Below are 14,349 nucleotides of genomic sequence, written 5' to 3'. Positions count from 1 at the left end.
CCTTGATGTTTCCCTTTTTAGTCCCTCCCTTTTTGTTCCCTCCCCCTCCCCCCTCTCTTTCCCTCCCTTTTTGTTCTCCCTCTCCCCCTCCCCCCCTTGGTTTTCCCTTCTCCTTACCCTTGTTGGGTAAGATAGAATTCAAGATCCCAATGGATCTGGATGTTTTTCCCTCTCAGAGTTGATTTCCCTGAGATTGAGGTTTAAGTAACCCCCCCCCCCCTCTCTTCCTCTCCTTCTTATAGGAGTTTTCTTCCCCTCCCCTTCCCCTGTGAATCTTTGTGTGAGAACCATTATTCTATTTGGTCTTTCTTTACCCCCTATTTATACATTACATTTTCCCCACATATTAGTATACATAGGTTGATATAAATGTAGTCCTTATAGAAGAGAGTTTGAGTAAAAGAAGATAACATTTTTCCCCTTTCCTTAATATTTACCTTTTCAGGTATTCCTTGCTCTTTGATTTTCGGTATCAAACTTTCCACAAAGCTCTGGTCTTTTCTTTGCAAAAAGTTGGAAGTCTTCTATTTTGTTGAATGCCCATACTTTCCCTTGGAAGTATATAGTCAGTTTTGCTGGGTAGCTGATTCTTGGTTGGAGACCCAGCTCTCTTGCCTTTCTGAAGATCATGTTCCATGCCTTACGATCATTCAGAGTAGAACTTGCAAGGTCTTGGGTGACCCTGATTGGCATTCCTTTATATCTAAATTGTCTTTTTCTGGCTTCCTGTAGGATTTTTTCTTTTGTTTGATAGCTTTGGAATTTGGCAATTACATTCCTGGGAGTTGTCTTTTGGGGGTTTAGTGTAGAAGGTGTTCTGTGAGCTCTGTCAGTGGATGTATTGCCCCCTTGTTCTAGAATCTCTGGGCAATTTTCTTTGATTATATCTTGTATCACCATGTCCAGTTTGGTGTTTATTTCTGGCTTATCTGGGAGTCCAATTATTCTTAAATTATCCCTTCTCCCCCTGTTTTCCAGATCTATCACCTTGTCGGTGAGATATTTTATGTTCTCTTCTAATTTCTTGGTATTTTGGCTTTGCTTTATTGATTCTTGCTCTTTTACACGATCATTGTCTTCCAGCTGCCTGATTCTGGCCTTTAAAGCCTGGTTTTCTTTTACAGTTTGGTCAAACTGGTTTTGTAGATGCGTGAATTTCTTTTGCATTATTTCCAACTTTTCCTCCCAGAAGGCTTCCATCTTTTTGGTCATTTCTGATTCAAATTCTTCATAGGTTTGTGGAGAGTTTCCATTTCCTTTGGAAGGTTTTGGAGCATTTTCTTTTATATTATCTTCTGTCTGCTCTGTATTTTGTATTTTGGCTCCATAGAATGTGTCCAAAGTCGCCCCTTTCTTCTTATTTTTCTTGGTATTTTGGGGCTTCTGTGGTTCTGTGGAGTTTGCCATTTCTGAATGTGGAGGATTAGTTTTTCTTGTCTCTTTCTGGTGTTCAGGGGCTTTAGTCCTGGGCAGATAGTTCTATGAGCTTTCCCTGGGTTAAACTGAATATGCCTCACTGGAACTGGAATGGAAGGGTCGGACCACGAGGCCACACTCTCCCCCTGGCTCGATTTCCGGAAGTTGCCTTCAGAATCGCTGGCTGTGAGGCTGTTTCGTCGGCCTGCGGGGGGATGGGCTGCCGCTTCCCCAAGCTCCGAGAGCACAGACTTTCACTGAGACTTGGATAGCAGGATCCAGCCCGTGAGGCTGTCTTGCCCGCCCTGAGGGTTGCTGTTGTTTTGACCAGCTCTCTGCAGCGGAGGCCCCAGGCAGTAACTTTCCCCCGGACCGACCAGCTCTCTGCAGCGGAAGCCCCAGGCAGTAACTTTCACCCGGACTGACAGGCTCTTTGCAGCGGAGGCCCCAGGCAGTAACTTTCACCCGGACTGGGACTTGGGTAGAAGACCCTGAGGGTTGTTGTTCCTCAGACCCTGCTCTCTGAGCCCGGCGCGGCTGCCGCTTCCGGGAGCCTTGGACTCTGCGCTCCTACCCCTGAGGTCCGAGGGATCTCGGGTTCTGGCTTTTAAGGGGAGCCGTACCTTTTGAACCGGGTCCAGGTCCAGGAGGAGGGTTCCCAGGGTCTGTGCTGTTGATCGTTTTGAATTTCGGCGCCTTAGGAGCTTCTAGTTTGAGATCGGTCGGGAAGGGTTTTCCGGAGATCTGAACTTCAGCTTTCTCTAAGCCGCCATCTTAACCGGAAGAGCCCCACTCATTTCTTTTCATAATTTTTCCTCTGCCACTCTTATCTCTTTAATTCTTCTAGGAATTTTTGATGATTTTGGATTCAGTTAGCATCTTCAATTGAGACTTTCCATGTAACCGAGTTGCTTTCTAAGTTTATCTCTTGGTCTTCTCTATCACCATAATAGCTTTGTAGCTTTTTATTGTCAAGTTCTTTTGTTGTTGTTGTTGTTTGCTAACTTTTCCATTCTGTTTCTTAACTTTGAACTTTATATTAAAGTTAGGCTCTGCTTGCCTGGGGGGGGGGGGGGGGGAAGTACACTGTTCCAAGATTTAGACCTTTTTATGTTGCTGTTGTCAGAGCTAGTTCTGGAGTTTACAAATTTTCAGTCTTCTAAGATGGTGTTATCTTGGAACAAGTGTGGTCACTGTTCTCCTGATCTCTGCTCTGGTCTTCACTCTTTTTGACCCAGGAACTGTGACCAGATCCTTTGCTCTCCTGCAGCTGCAAGTGCTAGTGCTCCTCTTGGTTCTGGAACTGTGACTAGGACCGTTGCTCCCTTGTAATTGATCACAAGTGCTTCTCTCTGCCCTGTAACTGGGACCTAGCACTACTTCTGAGTAGCAGAATTGCTAATCAGCATCAGCTGTCCCCATTGCCAACAAAAGGTTCCCTGTAATATCTTTCTGACCAGTTGTCTGACCCCTTTAACTGTCTCTGAATTGAGAGCTCCTAAAATTGCTTGCCATTGCTGCTGCTGCTTCCAAGGCCCACTGTTCCCTGGGCCTGTACCCACCCTAGTGTTACAGATCTCTCCTACTAACCTCTTAAGTTGTTTTAAGAAGGAAAAATGTCTCTCTCTCACTTGTTATTTGTCATATTGGAAACATTATTTTAGAATTGTTTGGAGGCAAATGTTGGGAGTGTTCAGCTGGGTTCTGCCCTGTTTTTCACCATCTTGACTCTGTAAGTTCTGGAATAGGGAGCTACTACTAAACTCCTTGAGCTAGAGAGTGAGGTGATTAGACATCTTTCAGGGACACTTTTGGCCACTGTGATTGGAGAGGGAATAGTAAAAACAGAAAGGCCACTTAGGCTGTTGCAGTAGGTTAGGCAAGAGATGATGCTAGCCTATGGTAGCCTTGTGAATGGAGTGAAGTTGATAGGCATGAGAGATATTTTATAGCTCTTATTTACCAGAATTGCCAAGTTGTTTTTCTTCTGTGTTTCTACTCCCACAGTTTTTCCTCTGAATGTGGATGTTTCTTGTAGATTCCTCCAAGTTGTTCAGGATCACTGCATTGCCACTAATGGAGAATTCCATTATGTTTGATTATACCACAGTGTATCAGTCTCTGTGTACAATGTTCTCCTGGTTCTGCTCCTTTCACTCTGCATTAATTCCTGGAGATCATTCTAGTTCACATGGAATTCCTCCACTTTATTATTCCTTTGAGCACAATAGTATTCAATCACCAACATATACCACAATTTGTTCAGCCATTCCCCAATTGAAGGGCATCCCCTCATTTACCAATTTTTTGCCACCACAAAGAGCGCAGCTATGTCTTTTTCCTTTTCTCTTTGGGGTACAAACCCAGAAGTGCTATGATTGGATCAAAGGGCAGGCAGTTTTTTAGCACCCTTTGGGCATAGTTCCAAATTGCCCTGCAAAATGGTTGGATTAATTCACAACTCTACCAGCAATGCATTAATGTCCCAACTTTGCCACATCCCCTCCAGCATTCATTACTTTCCTTTGCTGTCATGTTAGCCAATCTGCTAGGTGTGAGGTGATACCTCAGAGTTGTTTTGATTTGCATTTCTCTGATTATAAGTAAATGAAGAGCTATTTCTTTAGCAGTATTATATTAATTGTAGAAGAACCTGTCTTTCTCTCTGGTACAATGTATTTCTGAGAGGAATATAGGATTTAGTACTGAAAGATAACATCAGAGTCATTTAGACCAAAATATTCATTTTACAGGGGGGAAAAAAAAGAGAGAAGAGAAATGATTAAGAAATAGTGAACAGCAAAACTGGGATTTCAACCCAGGTTTTCTGACTCTAGTTCTCTAGGATAGAGGACCATAATCTTAGTGTTGTAAAGGATTTCCCTTTTTGTTTACTCTGATTCTTAAGAGGCAGTGAATTATAATAGAAAAAACACTGGACTTGAAATCAGAAGACTTGGGTTTGAATCCTGGCTTTGGTACTTACTCTGTGTGTGATCTTGGGTAATTTATTCCACTTGACCTCCCTGGGCGCCAGTTTTCTCAACTGTAGAAAGAGGGTTTTGGATTAGGTGCTTATCTAAAGTCTCTTCCAGTCATGCAGGTGGTATAGAGAATAGAGTGCAGGTTCTGGGATCTGGAATTCTCTTCTTCCTGAGTTCAAATGTAGCCTCAGATGCTTACTGGTTGTGTGATCCATAAGTCACTTAACCCTGTTTGCCTCAGTTTCCTCATTGGAAAATGAATTAGAGTAGGAAATGGCAAACCACTGCAGTGTCTTTGGCAAGAAAATCCCAAATGGGGTCATGAAGAGTTGGATGTGACTGAAATGATTGAATTACAACAAAAAACTCTTCTGATTTTATATCTATGATTCTGTGAATCCCTGCTCCAAAACTGACAGCAGCAGAACTTTGAGTAATTCATTTCCTCACAGTGAACATCAGTTTCATCAACTATAAAATGTATTTAATAATTCTTACACTATATACTTTAGAATTTTTAGTAGAAGAGCACTTTTAAAACCTTAATGTACTGTAGAAATGTAAGTTTTTGTTCTTTGTGACCTTGGGCAAGTGATTTAATCTCTCTGGATTTCTATTTTCTCTTTTGTAAAATGAAAAGTTTGGACCTTTGTGGTTCTTTCCAGACTGTGATCCTAAGTTATTCTTACAGAAGCACATGGAGAAACAGTCTGGTGTACCTAGGTTTAAAAGACCTTGTTGGCCCTTACTCAAGAGTCTTCAGTCATTGAGAGAGACCATTGACCCAATTTCTTGGTTATTGCTACCCTAATAAATTGATCGTGCTCAGAAAAAAAAAAAGTGGTGTGATTAAAAAGAAGATTCCCACAACTTCTAGGATTGTTGTAAGAAAGTGTTTTGTAAAACCAGTGGCACTTCAGAAATGTGTTTTATTGGTATGATTAGGGCATTATAATATAATGAAAAGTTTGTCACTTAACAGACCTTTTGTTTACTTCCAAATTAATTTGTCTTTCTAAACTTATATTCTTCATTCTTTTTAAGCTCATGTAGATGTTTCCTTCATTTTATAAAATTTTTGTAGGTGATGCCATTAAACAATATGAAGAGGAGAAAGTAGACTTTTAAGGAAATTGGCCTCCATAAAGAATGGCCTTCTTGGACAACCCAACGATCATCCTGGCTCATATTCGGCAATCCCATGTGACCAGCGATGACACGGGGATGTGTGAGATGGTCCTGATTGATCATGATGTGGATCTGGAAAAGTTTCACCCACCTTTGGTGCCTGGAGATAATGGCTCAGAAATGCCAGGAAGCAGTGTTGAAACTCAGGGCTATGTCTATGCCCAGTCTGTTGACATTACCTCAAGTTGGGACTTTGGCATCAGAAGACGCTCAAACACAGGTAAATAATGGGATGCAGCCCTGTTTTTCTGAGCTTCAAAGGCTTAGACCTGGAAGGATCCTTAGAGATACACTAGTTTATCCCCTCATTTTACATGTGAATGAACTAAATACTCAAAGAGAATGAGTGACTTGTTTGACTTCACATAGGAAGTAAGCAGTGCTTGGAGTCCACCAACCCCTGGGTGTCAGACTCCAGAAAACTCTTTTACAATCCCTCACTGCTTCACAGAGAAAATTAGTGTGAAGCAATGCAGTCTGTTTTCCCCTTAATAGTGCCATGTAGGGAAACACCACATATTGTTTTGAATGATTGTCTAGTAAGCTTTTTTAAAAGTTGTTATTAGGGGAGAGTATAGTTTGGTTGAAAGAATATTGGGCTTAGTGCCAAAATTCCTTTGTATAAATCCTCATTCTGCAACTGTACTAGCTGTTTGGACCTTAGGCAAATCATTCTATCTGGCTCAGTTCATTTATCTGTAAAATAAAGGTATTGGATTAGCTGATCTCTAAGGACCCTTCTTATATTCTACATTTTACTCAAAAATTCTTTGAAAAAAAAAGTTGTAGTACCTAGCACATTGCACATGATTTAAAAGAATAAATGCTTGTTAAATGAAAGAATATGTAACATATTGCATTGTATAGTACTTAGAGTGGAATGGAGAGGGAAGAAAGATCCTGAAGTGATATAGTGAATATTTCAAGAAGATACATGCGAGGATGCTTGTTAAGTATTCTTGTAGTACAAGGTACCTAAAGATAGCCCATTTTTCCAGGTGAATACATTTTTATTAAACATGTACTATCCTGGACTAGGCACTGTGCTTATTGATGAGAATACAGAGATGTGCCATTAAACAGTGCTCACAAAGAGCTTCTGATTTATAAGCTTTTAAATAACCAGAAAGCATGACTTCCTATCAAGTATAGTAACTAATTATTCTGGTTTAGGGCAGACTTTATTATTTATTGATTCAGTTCAAAGGACTTAATTCTGTATTCTTATTTCATTTTTTTGACCTGAGCAGTCTGAGAAGCATAATGATGATGATGATGGCAGTTCACATTATATTCACATTCTATATGGTTTATATATACATACACATAGTTCACATTTATATACTATATAGTATATTGAATGTTAACAAAATGCTTTCCTCCAATATTTTATGAGATAGTGCAAATGTTGTTATTCCCATTTTCAAATGGAAGGACATAGAAGCTCAAAAGAGTTGATCACACAAGCGTTTTATTAAGTGTTTACTCTATTATAGATTCTGTATTAATTGATGGAGGTAAAATGTATTATTTGTACAGTGTAATAGACTTTTTTCATATATCCTTGCAATAATGTAAAAAATTAAATAAACAAACTACATTTCTGTAGTGCTTTCAGGCTTACAAACAGCTTTCCCCACAGCAAGCATATGAGGTAGGTAGTGCCAGTAGTATTATTCCCATATATATGAGGAAATTGGGTTATAGGTAGGATGGTTAAATGACTTGCTTATCTGCATATAACTAGAAGTGAGGATTGGAATTTCTTTTGACTGCCTCCAATTGCAGTGATTTTTCCATTCTGTAATTTTTCTCTAGTACTTCTCAAAGTTTGTTACTAATTTTCTTTCCCTGTCTTCCTCTTAAATACAATCATTGCCACTATGAATATCTTTTAAGACATTCATCTCCTCAAACTCATGCCATTGAGTTAGTAAGGATCTAACATTTACAAAGAACTGAATAATAATAATGATATAGAATATTAGTGAGTCAAACAGTTAATTTGCTATTTTTACTGATGAGTATAGAGTTTATTAGTTAGTTAGAAGTTGCCCTGTCCCTCTCCTCCCACCAAGGTGACATTTTGCTACCTGGAACTGTTGCTTTCCTGGCCTATAAAAAATTACTCATTCCTCCACTCAGTTTACTTTGTGTGGGTTTTTGGTTCTACCTCTGTTCCAGGATGTTGGACTTAGCTCCATGGTTGAATTATTCTAAAATACATATTCTCCCTCTTCCATATGCTCCTGAGACAAACCTCTATTCCCCCCGCCCCTTATAACCCCAAATTATCCAGGAATGGACAACTTTACCTGAATTTGGTTAACTTAAGGTATTCATTTCCTTTATTAAAAAAAATCATATTCCTCTCTAGTTCATACTAATGTTTATAACAGAAAACCATTTTATTACACTGATACTCTTCTTTGTACTTAGCTAGAGCTAGTCCCTAGATGATAAGACTTATTTATTCCTGAACTTTTTATTTTTAATTAAATTTTTTTGTTTTTTATTTGTTTATTAAATATTATTTTATTAATTTATTTTTTAAATATTTGTTTATTTTATTAAATATTTTCTAATTACATGTACAAATTTTTTCTTTTAAAATTTTTTTGAGTTCCAAATTCTGTTCTTCCTTATTCCTCCCTCATCTCTTGAGAAGGCAAGCAATATAATATGAATTATATATGTGAAGTCATGTAAAATGTATTTCCATATAGGCCATGTTGCAAAAAAAAAAAAGCACAGAAAACCAAGAAAATAAGTATTGTTCATTTTGGCCTGGAGAAATCATTTCTCTCTCTAGAGGTATATAGAATTTTTCATTATTGGTCCTTTGGAATTGTCTTGGATTATTGTTTTGATTAGAGTAGCTAAGTCTTTCACAGTTAATCATCATTACTAATACTGTGAACAATGGACTTTCTATTTATACTTCTTTTGGGGTGTGGGGTAAAATCTACTAGAGCTTGGATTTCAAGAAACCAGAGTGGCTTTCTTATTATGTAAGAATGATTCAGTGGAGGAAGACTTTAATGGAGGAGTACTGATGGAACAATAGTTCTTGTAGAGAATACTATGGATAGGATATATTTAATCCATGGTAATAATGTTCTTTCTATAATGGTTTAGAACTTTTAAGACCTAAGTTCATATGCTAATTCCCCTATATTACCTCTACCAAATTTGGGAAACCCATTTCCTTCCATTTACAAATCCTATGACCCTGTGTCATATAAATAATTCAACATCCTATGAAATTTGCTAAGGAGATTTTGCTCTCACACTGGAAAAAAATAGGTACATTTACCAATATTAGAAGAAATTTTTAATGAAATAAGTTGTATGAAGGTTCTAATATAATTTAGAATCATTGATTTCAAGTTCTTCAGTTTAAACTGATTTTCATGCAAGTTGTTGGAGTCCTTTTGTTTGGTAAGGTGGAACAATAGATTGATGTGTGAGGATACAGTATTTTTTTTCCCATACACTTTAAATTTATTAATTTCAACTGAATATATTTTCTTTGATAAAATTTCATTGGATACATTAGCATAATCAAAGTGTTTTTTCCACACAAAGTTAAAACTATTGAAAAGATTTTGTCATTTTCTCCTACCCTAGTGAAAAAGAGATTTATTTTTCCCTACTCTAGAATTGGTTGAAGAAAAGATTTGTCTTTTGGTTTTAGGTACACCAAGACTTTGAGGTCATAAGTACTATTAACAGAGGAGCATTTTAAAAAGGATAATATTAGTCAGTGCTTTTTTTCCTGGTCCATTCAGAGGCAGTAGAAGTTAATAAAATGTGCTGCTAGAACATAGCAATTGTGTCATAAATGGTATTTCTGTGAATTACAGCTTCTTGATTTTGAAGACTTGTTGGTTCATTGGGCTATTATTTTCTAATGTTTTCTTTTGGAGATTTTAGATGCCTCTTCCACTGGAAATCTAGAATGTTTATAAAATGGAAGCTATGGGTTACCTTAATGATATCAAAGACTTGCTTTTTAATCATGGAAATATCTTAGTATTTTGGTCATTGAGTCAAAATAGAGTAAAAAGAAATTATTCTTTTTAAGATTTGACTAATGTTACAAAGATACAAATCATTTATTTTACTACCTATAAACTGTTTCAGCCCACTGAAGAAAAGCTATGCTAATTTATATAGCTTTGACATTTTATAATTTTCATGATTTTTAGATAAAGGATTTTATATTTAAAACTTTAATAGTCTAGTCTGAGTTCATTTATCTTTAATTTTTGAAACGGGTAGAGTAATTCATAACAGTAATTTTATTCTGTAATGTAATATTCACTTCAGTTCATTTGTGCATTAAAATTCCTTTAAGACCGTTATTAATGATTTATATAATGAAATGTCATATTAATCACAGAAGTTTTCACATTTTATTATTCTCTTCCATGTTAATACTATCTTTATGATCTCTATTAATGTTTTATATCCTCTAATTTCAATTATAAATCAAGAACATTTTCATGTTTTTGTTGGTATTTGCCTTTCAGGGGTACCACCTTTAAAATTTTATGACTTTTTTCCCCTACATATGCAGTATAAAACATCTTTATTCATATAAAGGTAGTTAATTATGTCTTTGTTTATAGTAAACTTTCCTTGACAAACTTATAGTTATAATATTTCTCTTCAAGCTCAAAGATTAGAGCGACTTCGAAAAGAGAGACAAAACCAGATAAAATGCAAGAATATCCCATGGAAAGAAAGAAATGCTTCTCATTCAGGTAAATGCAGAATATTCATATGTTGTTTTTTGTTGTTTGTGCTTGTAATATGTTTCTTCATATAGGATTGTAGCAAATAAAGTTGATATTTTCAAGCTTCATCAATAGAGAAACAATTTGGTGGTTTGGGCTCTTCTTATTTGTTCTCTAAAACCCAATTTTTATTTTTGTGGCGACTGCTTAAGATGATCACTAGTTAGAGACATTCTAGAGTGTTTTTTTTGTTTTTGCTTCAGATGGATTCAACTGGATCATTTCTTATTTCATGGACCTCTTTAGCAATTTAACAAAGCCAGTGGAATCCTCAGAATAATGTTTTTAAGTGTATAAAATAGATATATAGGCTTACCAAAGAAATAAGTGATATTGAAATATTGCCATGCAAATATATTTTTTAAAAGTTTATAAATTCCAAGTTAAGAATCATATAAAAAGGCCTCTTCCAGTTATGACTATGATTCTGAAGACCCTTTTTGGTTCTAAAGACATTTGATTCTACAGACCTTATAGTTCTAGCATTCTGTGTTCTCAGTTCTTATATGCTAACAGGTCATTCTGAGATTCTCTTTGGGTTGCATTGCCTGTTGGCTTTTACTATTCAAGAAATACTTTGCTTAGTATGGTCTTTTCTGACAGCTTTTTTGTTGTAGGCCTTGATTATTTTCCTGCACTCATCAGTGATTATAATAAACAAACTACTTTTGTCTTTGACCATGTAATCAAATGTATTGTCTTTTCATATTGTATAGATATATGTTTATATAAAACTGTGCTAGTGTATATTCAGAACTTTTATCTCAGATGGACATGTCATTTAGCAAGAAGAAGGGGATTAATATAAGAAATTTAATCAAATTATGCTGACATTTTGAAATATGTATATATTTTTAAAAATAAAAACTATTTTATCTTGCCAGCATTTGAATTGTAGAATGTTAGAACTAGAACATTAGAATATATAATGTTAGTACTTAGAATGTTAGAGTAGAAGGAAAGTACCATAGCAATTATTAATTTTAGAGTGCTTTCAGGTTTATAATAGTTTCCTTATCCTGTCAGGTAGGTAGTTACAAGTAGTATTATCTTTGAAGAAATTGAGATGCAGAGATTTGCAGGCTTAAGAGCATTTTAGAACATAGACTATATATATTGTTAATATTGGAAGGAGCATCGGTTGTTAAAAACTGGTGAATTTTAGAACTGAAAGGGACTATGAGACTTCTGTAGTTCCATCATTTCAAAGAAACTGAGGCATAGAGAGGTTATATCATTTCCTCAGCAATATAGTTCATAGCTAAGACCAGAACACAAGTTTCTTGACTCCTAATCTTATACCTGGCACTGACAACTGACATCTTAAAATTTAGTTATTGTTTTAATATAGTTATAGTATATAGTTTAAAATATAGTTATAGTTTAAATGAATGGTAAAGGAGTGTTTCTCAATGACAGTCATATTTGCTATTAAGATGCTATTAAGACAAAAATCCCATTATTCTTTACCCCATCCTAGTATTTCACTTGTAGAACTTTTCCTAAATTATTCAGTCAGAATGCCTCTTACTTTTATAATTTGAAAACTTAAAAAATTCTACCTAAAATAAAATTATTTTAAAATCCTGGAATGGTAGGCCTTTGGTTTTGCCTCCTATTAAATGGCCCCTAGTATTAGATATCTATTTATAAAGCCTTGTGCTATTTAAATTATATTTTTATTTTTGAATATTTATATATCTTAATGAGATTTCTAGTCAGTCTTCTCATTGAAATGCAGAGCTAGTTTAAATCCCTGTTTATTTTTTTAAAGTGCTAGCTAGTTGGCACAGTGGATGCACTGTGTCTAGAGTTAGGAAGATCTCAGTTAAAATGTAGACTCATACACTTACTAGCTGTGTTATCATGGGCAAGTCCCTTGAACCTGATTGTTTCAGTTTCCTCATCTACAAAATGAACTGAAGAAAGAAATGGCTAAGTGCTTCAGTGTCTTTGCCAAAAAAACATCAAATGGAGTCATAGAGAGTCAGATGCTATTGAAAAACAATAAGAATATATATTTATTTAATTTAAAATTCTTTATTTAATTAATTGATTTAGAATATTTTCTCATGGTTACATCATTCATGTTCTTCCCCACCCCCACCCTGAGCTGACATGCAATTCCACTGGGTTTTACATGTATCATTGATCAAGACCTACTTCCCTATTATTGATTATTGCACCAGGGTGATCTTTTAGAGTCTACATCCCCAATCATCCCCATCGACCCATGTCATCAAGCAGTTGCTTTTCTTCTGTGTTTCTACTCCCACAGTTCTTTCTCTGGATGTGGATAGCATTCTTTCTCATAGATCCCTCAGAATTGTTCTGGATTATTGCACTGCTGCTGGTAGAGAAGTCTATTACATTTGTTTGTGCCAGTATATCCATCTCTATGTATAATGTTCTCCTGATTCTGTTCCTTTCCTTCTTCATCAAATTCCTGGAGGTTGTTCCAGTTCTCATGGAATTCCTCCAGGTCATTATTTCTTTGAGCACAATAGAATTCCATCACCAACAGATACCACAATTTGTTTAGCCATTCCCTAATCAAAGGGCATCCCCTCAGTTTCCAATTTTTTGCCATCACAAAGAGCTCGGCTATAGATATTTTTGTACAAGTCTTTTTCCTCATCTTTTTGGGATATAAACCCAGCAGTGGTATGGCTGGATCAAAGGGCAGACAGTTTTTTAAAACCCTTTGGACATAGTTCCAAATTGCCATCCAAAATGTTTGGATCAATTCACAACTCTACCAGCAGTGCATTAAGAGTCCCAATTTTGCCACATCCCCTCCAACATTTATTGCTTTCCTTTGTCATGTTAGTCAAAGGTGTGAGGTGGTATCTCAGAGTCGCTTTGATTTCCATTTCTCTAATTATAAGAGATTTATAACACTTTTTCATGTGCTTATTGATAGTTTTGATTTCTCTATCTGAAAATTGCCTATTCATGTCCCTTGCCCATTTGTCAATTGGAGGATGGCTTGCTTTTTTGCACAATTGATTTAGCTCTATAAATTTGAGTAATGTGGAAAGGAAAACTGTGGATCAAGCTTTTGGCATTTCTGCCCATTGAGATTGAGCAGCCATCATTTTGAATGCGACTGGAGGGGTAGTGACAGTTGGAGTGAGAGAAGAGGATTGTGGGAGAAACTGCTAAACAGAAAGGGTCTTTGCCCTCTGAACTCTGTTGAGTGTGGAGCAAAGTCCTAGTTTTATATCCCAACCTGTGGAAAAACCTTGCCTTCATTTCCCTTACCTAGTAGAAGAAGATTCCTGTATGTTTGAGAGCATCCATTAGAGGAATAACCAAATAACACCTGCTGAAAGGGGCTCACCCTGAAGATCCTTTCTATACATTGACTTTCCCAAGAAGGATACTTGCCATTTGTTTAGTTAAGATAGATATAGTGACTAGCTAAGAAGATAGATAAGCTGAAGCTGAACTAGTTTGGCTCAGCTGAAGAAGAAGTAAAGAAACCCTCTAGGGTCTCCTATCTCCTATTCCATATTGAAGACCAAAGAAAAGAGGGTGGTGGGCTGGGCTAGCCATTAGTCTAGGCTAATCAGTGACAGCCAACAGTGACAGTCTGACAGCCAAACAAGGGTGACTTTTGGGGTTTCAGTTACCAGTCAAACCTTGAAGAGTAAACTCCACTATTCCCAGAAATCCACTAAAAATACTGGTCCTGTCAACCTTAATTTTACCCAGGGGTACCTCTCATGGGGATTGAGTGTGAGGGAATTATCAGGATTTGTATCTCAGCCCAGAGGGTACCTTTATCCATTTACCTCACCAGCCCTCCATAGTCTCACTGTCCCTTCACCTCCTCCATTCCCTGTTACCAACCCATCCTTTCCACTGTATCTCAATCCTTAAAATAATTAGACCTTTGTCAAAGGTTTTTGTTATAAAGATTTTTTTCTGAATTTGTTGCTTCCCTTTTAATTTTG

The 14,349-nt window shown here is 36.5% G+C and overlaps 1 protein-coding gene across 5 annotated transcripts in view; it reads left to right on the top strand.

The window, feature by feature from the left end:
• Positions 1-14,349, top strand: part of MAPKAP1 (MAPK associated protein 1) — a 370,977-nt gene that overhangs the window by 37,892 nt on the left and 318,736 nt on the right. For 4 of the 5 annotated variants that reach the window (XM_001365912.4, XM_056812154.1, XM_056812155.1 and 1 more), the window contains exons 2-3: positions 5,485-5,808; positions 10,268-10,357. In XM_001365912.4, coding sequence (XP_001365949.1) covers positions 5,550-5,808; positions 10,268-10,357 — 349 coding nt within the window. In that variant the 5' untranslated portion in view covers positions 5,485-5,549. Of the gene's footprint in view, positions 1-5,484; positions 5,809-10,267; positions 10,358-14,349 lie in introns of those variants that run through there. The other variant, XM_056812156.1, reaches the window with a different exon arrangement.

The sequence above is a fragment of the Monodelphis domestica genome, chromosome 1 (genome assembly GCF_027887165.1).
Source record: "Monodelphis domestica isolate mMonDom1 chromosome 1, mMonDom1.pri, whole genome shotgun sequence".
Lineage (NCBI taxonomy): Eukaryota > Metazoa > Chordata > Mammalia > Didelphimorphia > Didelphidae > Monodelphis > Monodelphis domestica.
This window is presented reverse-complemented; position numbering and strand designations above follow the sequence as displayed.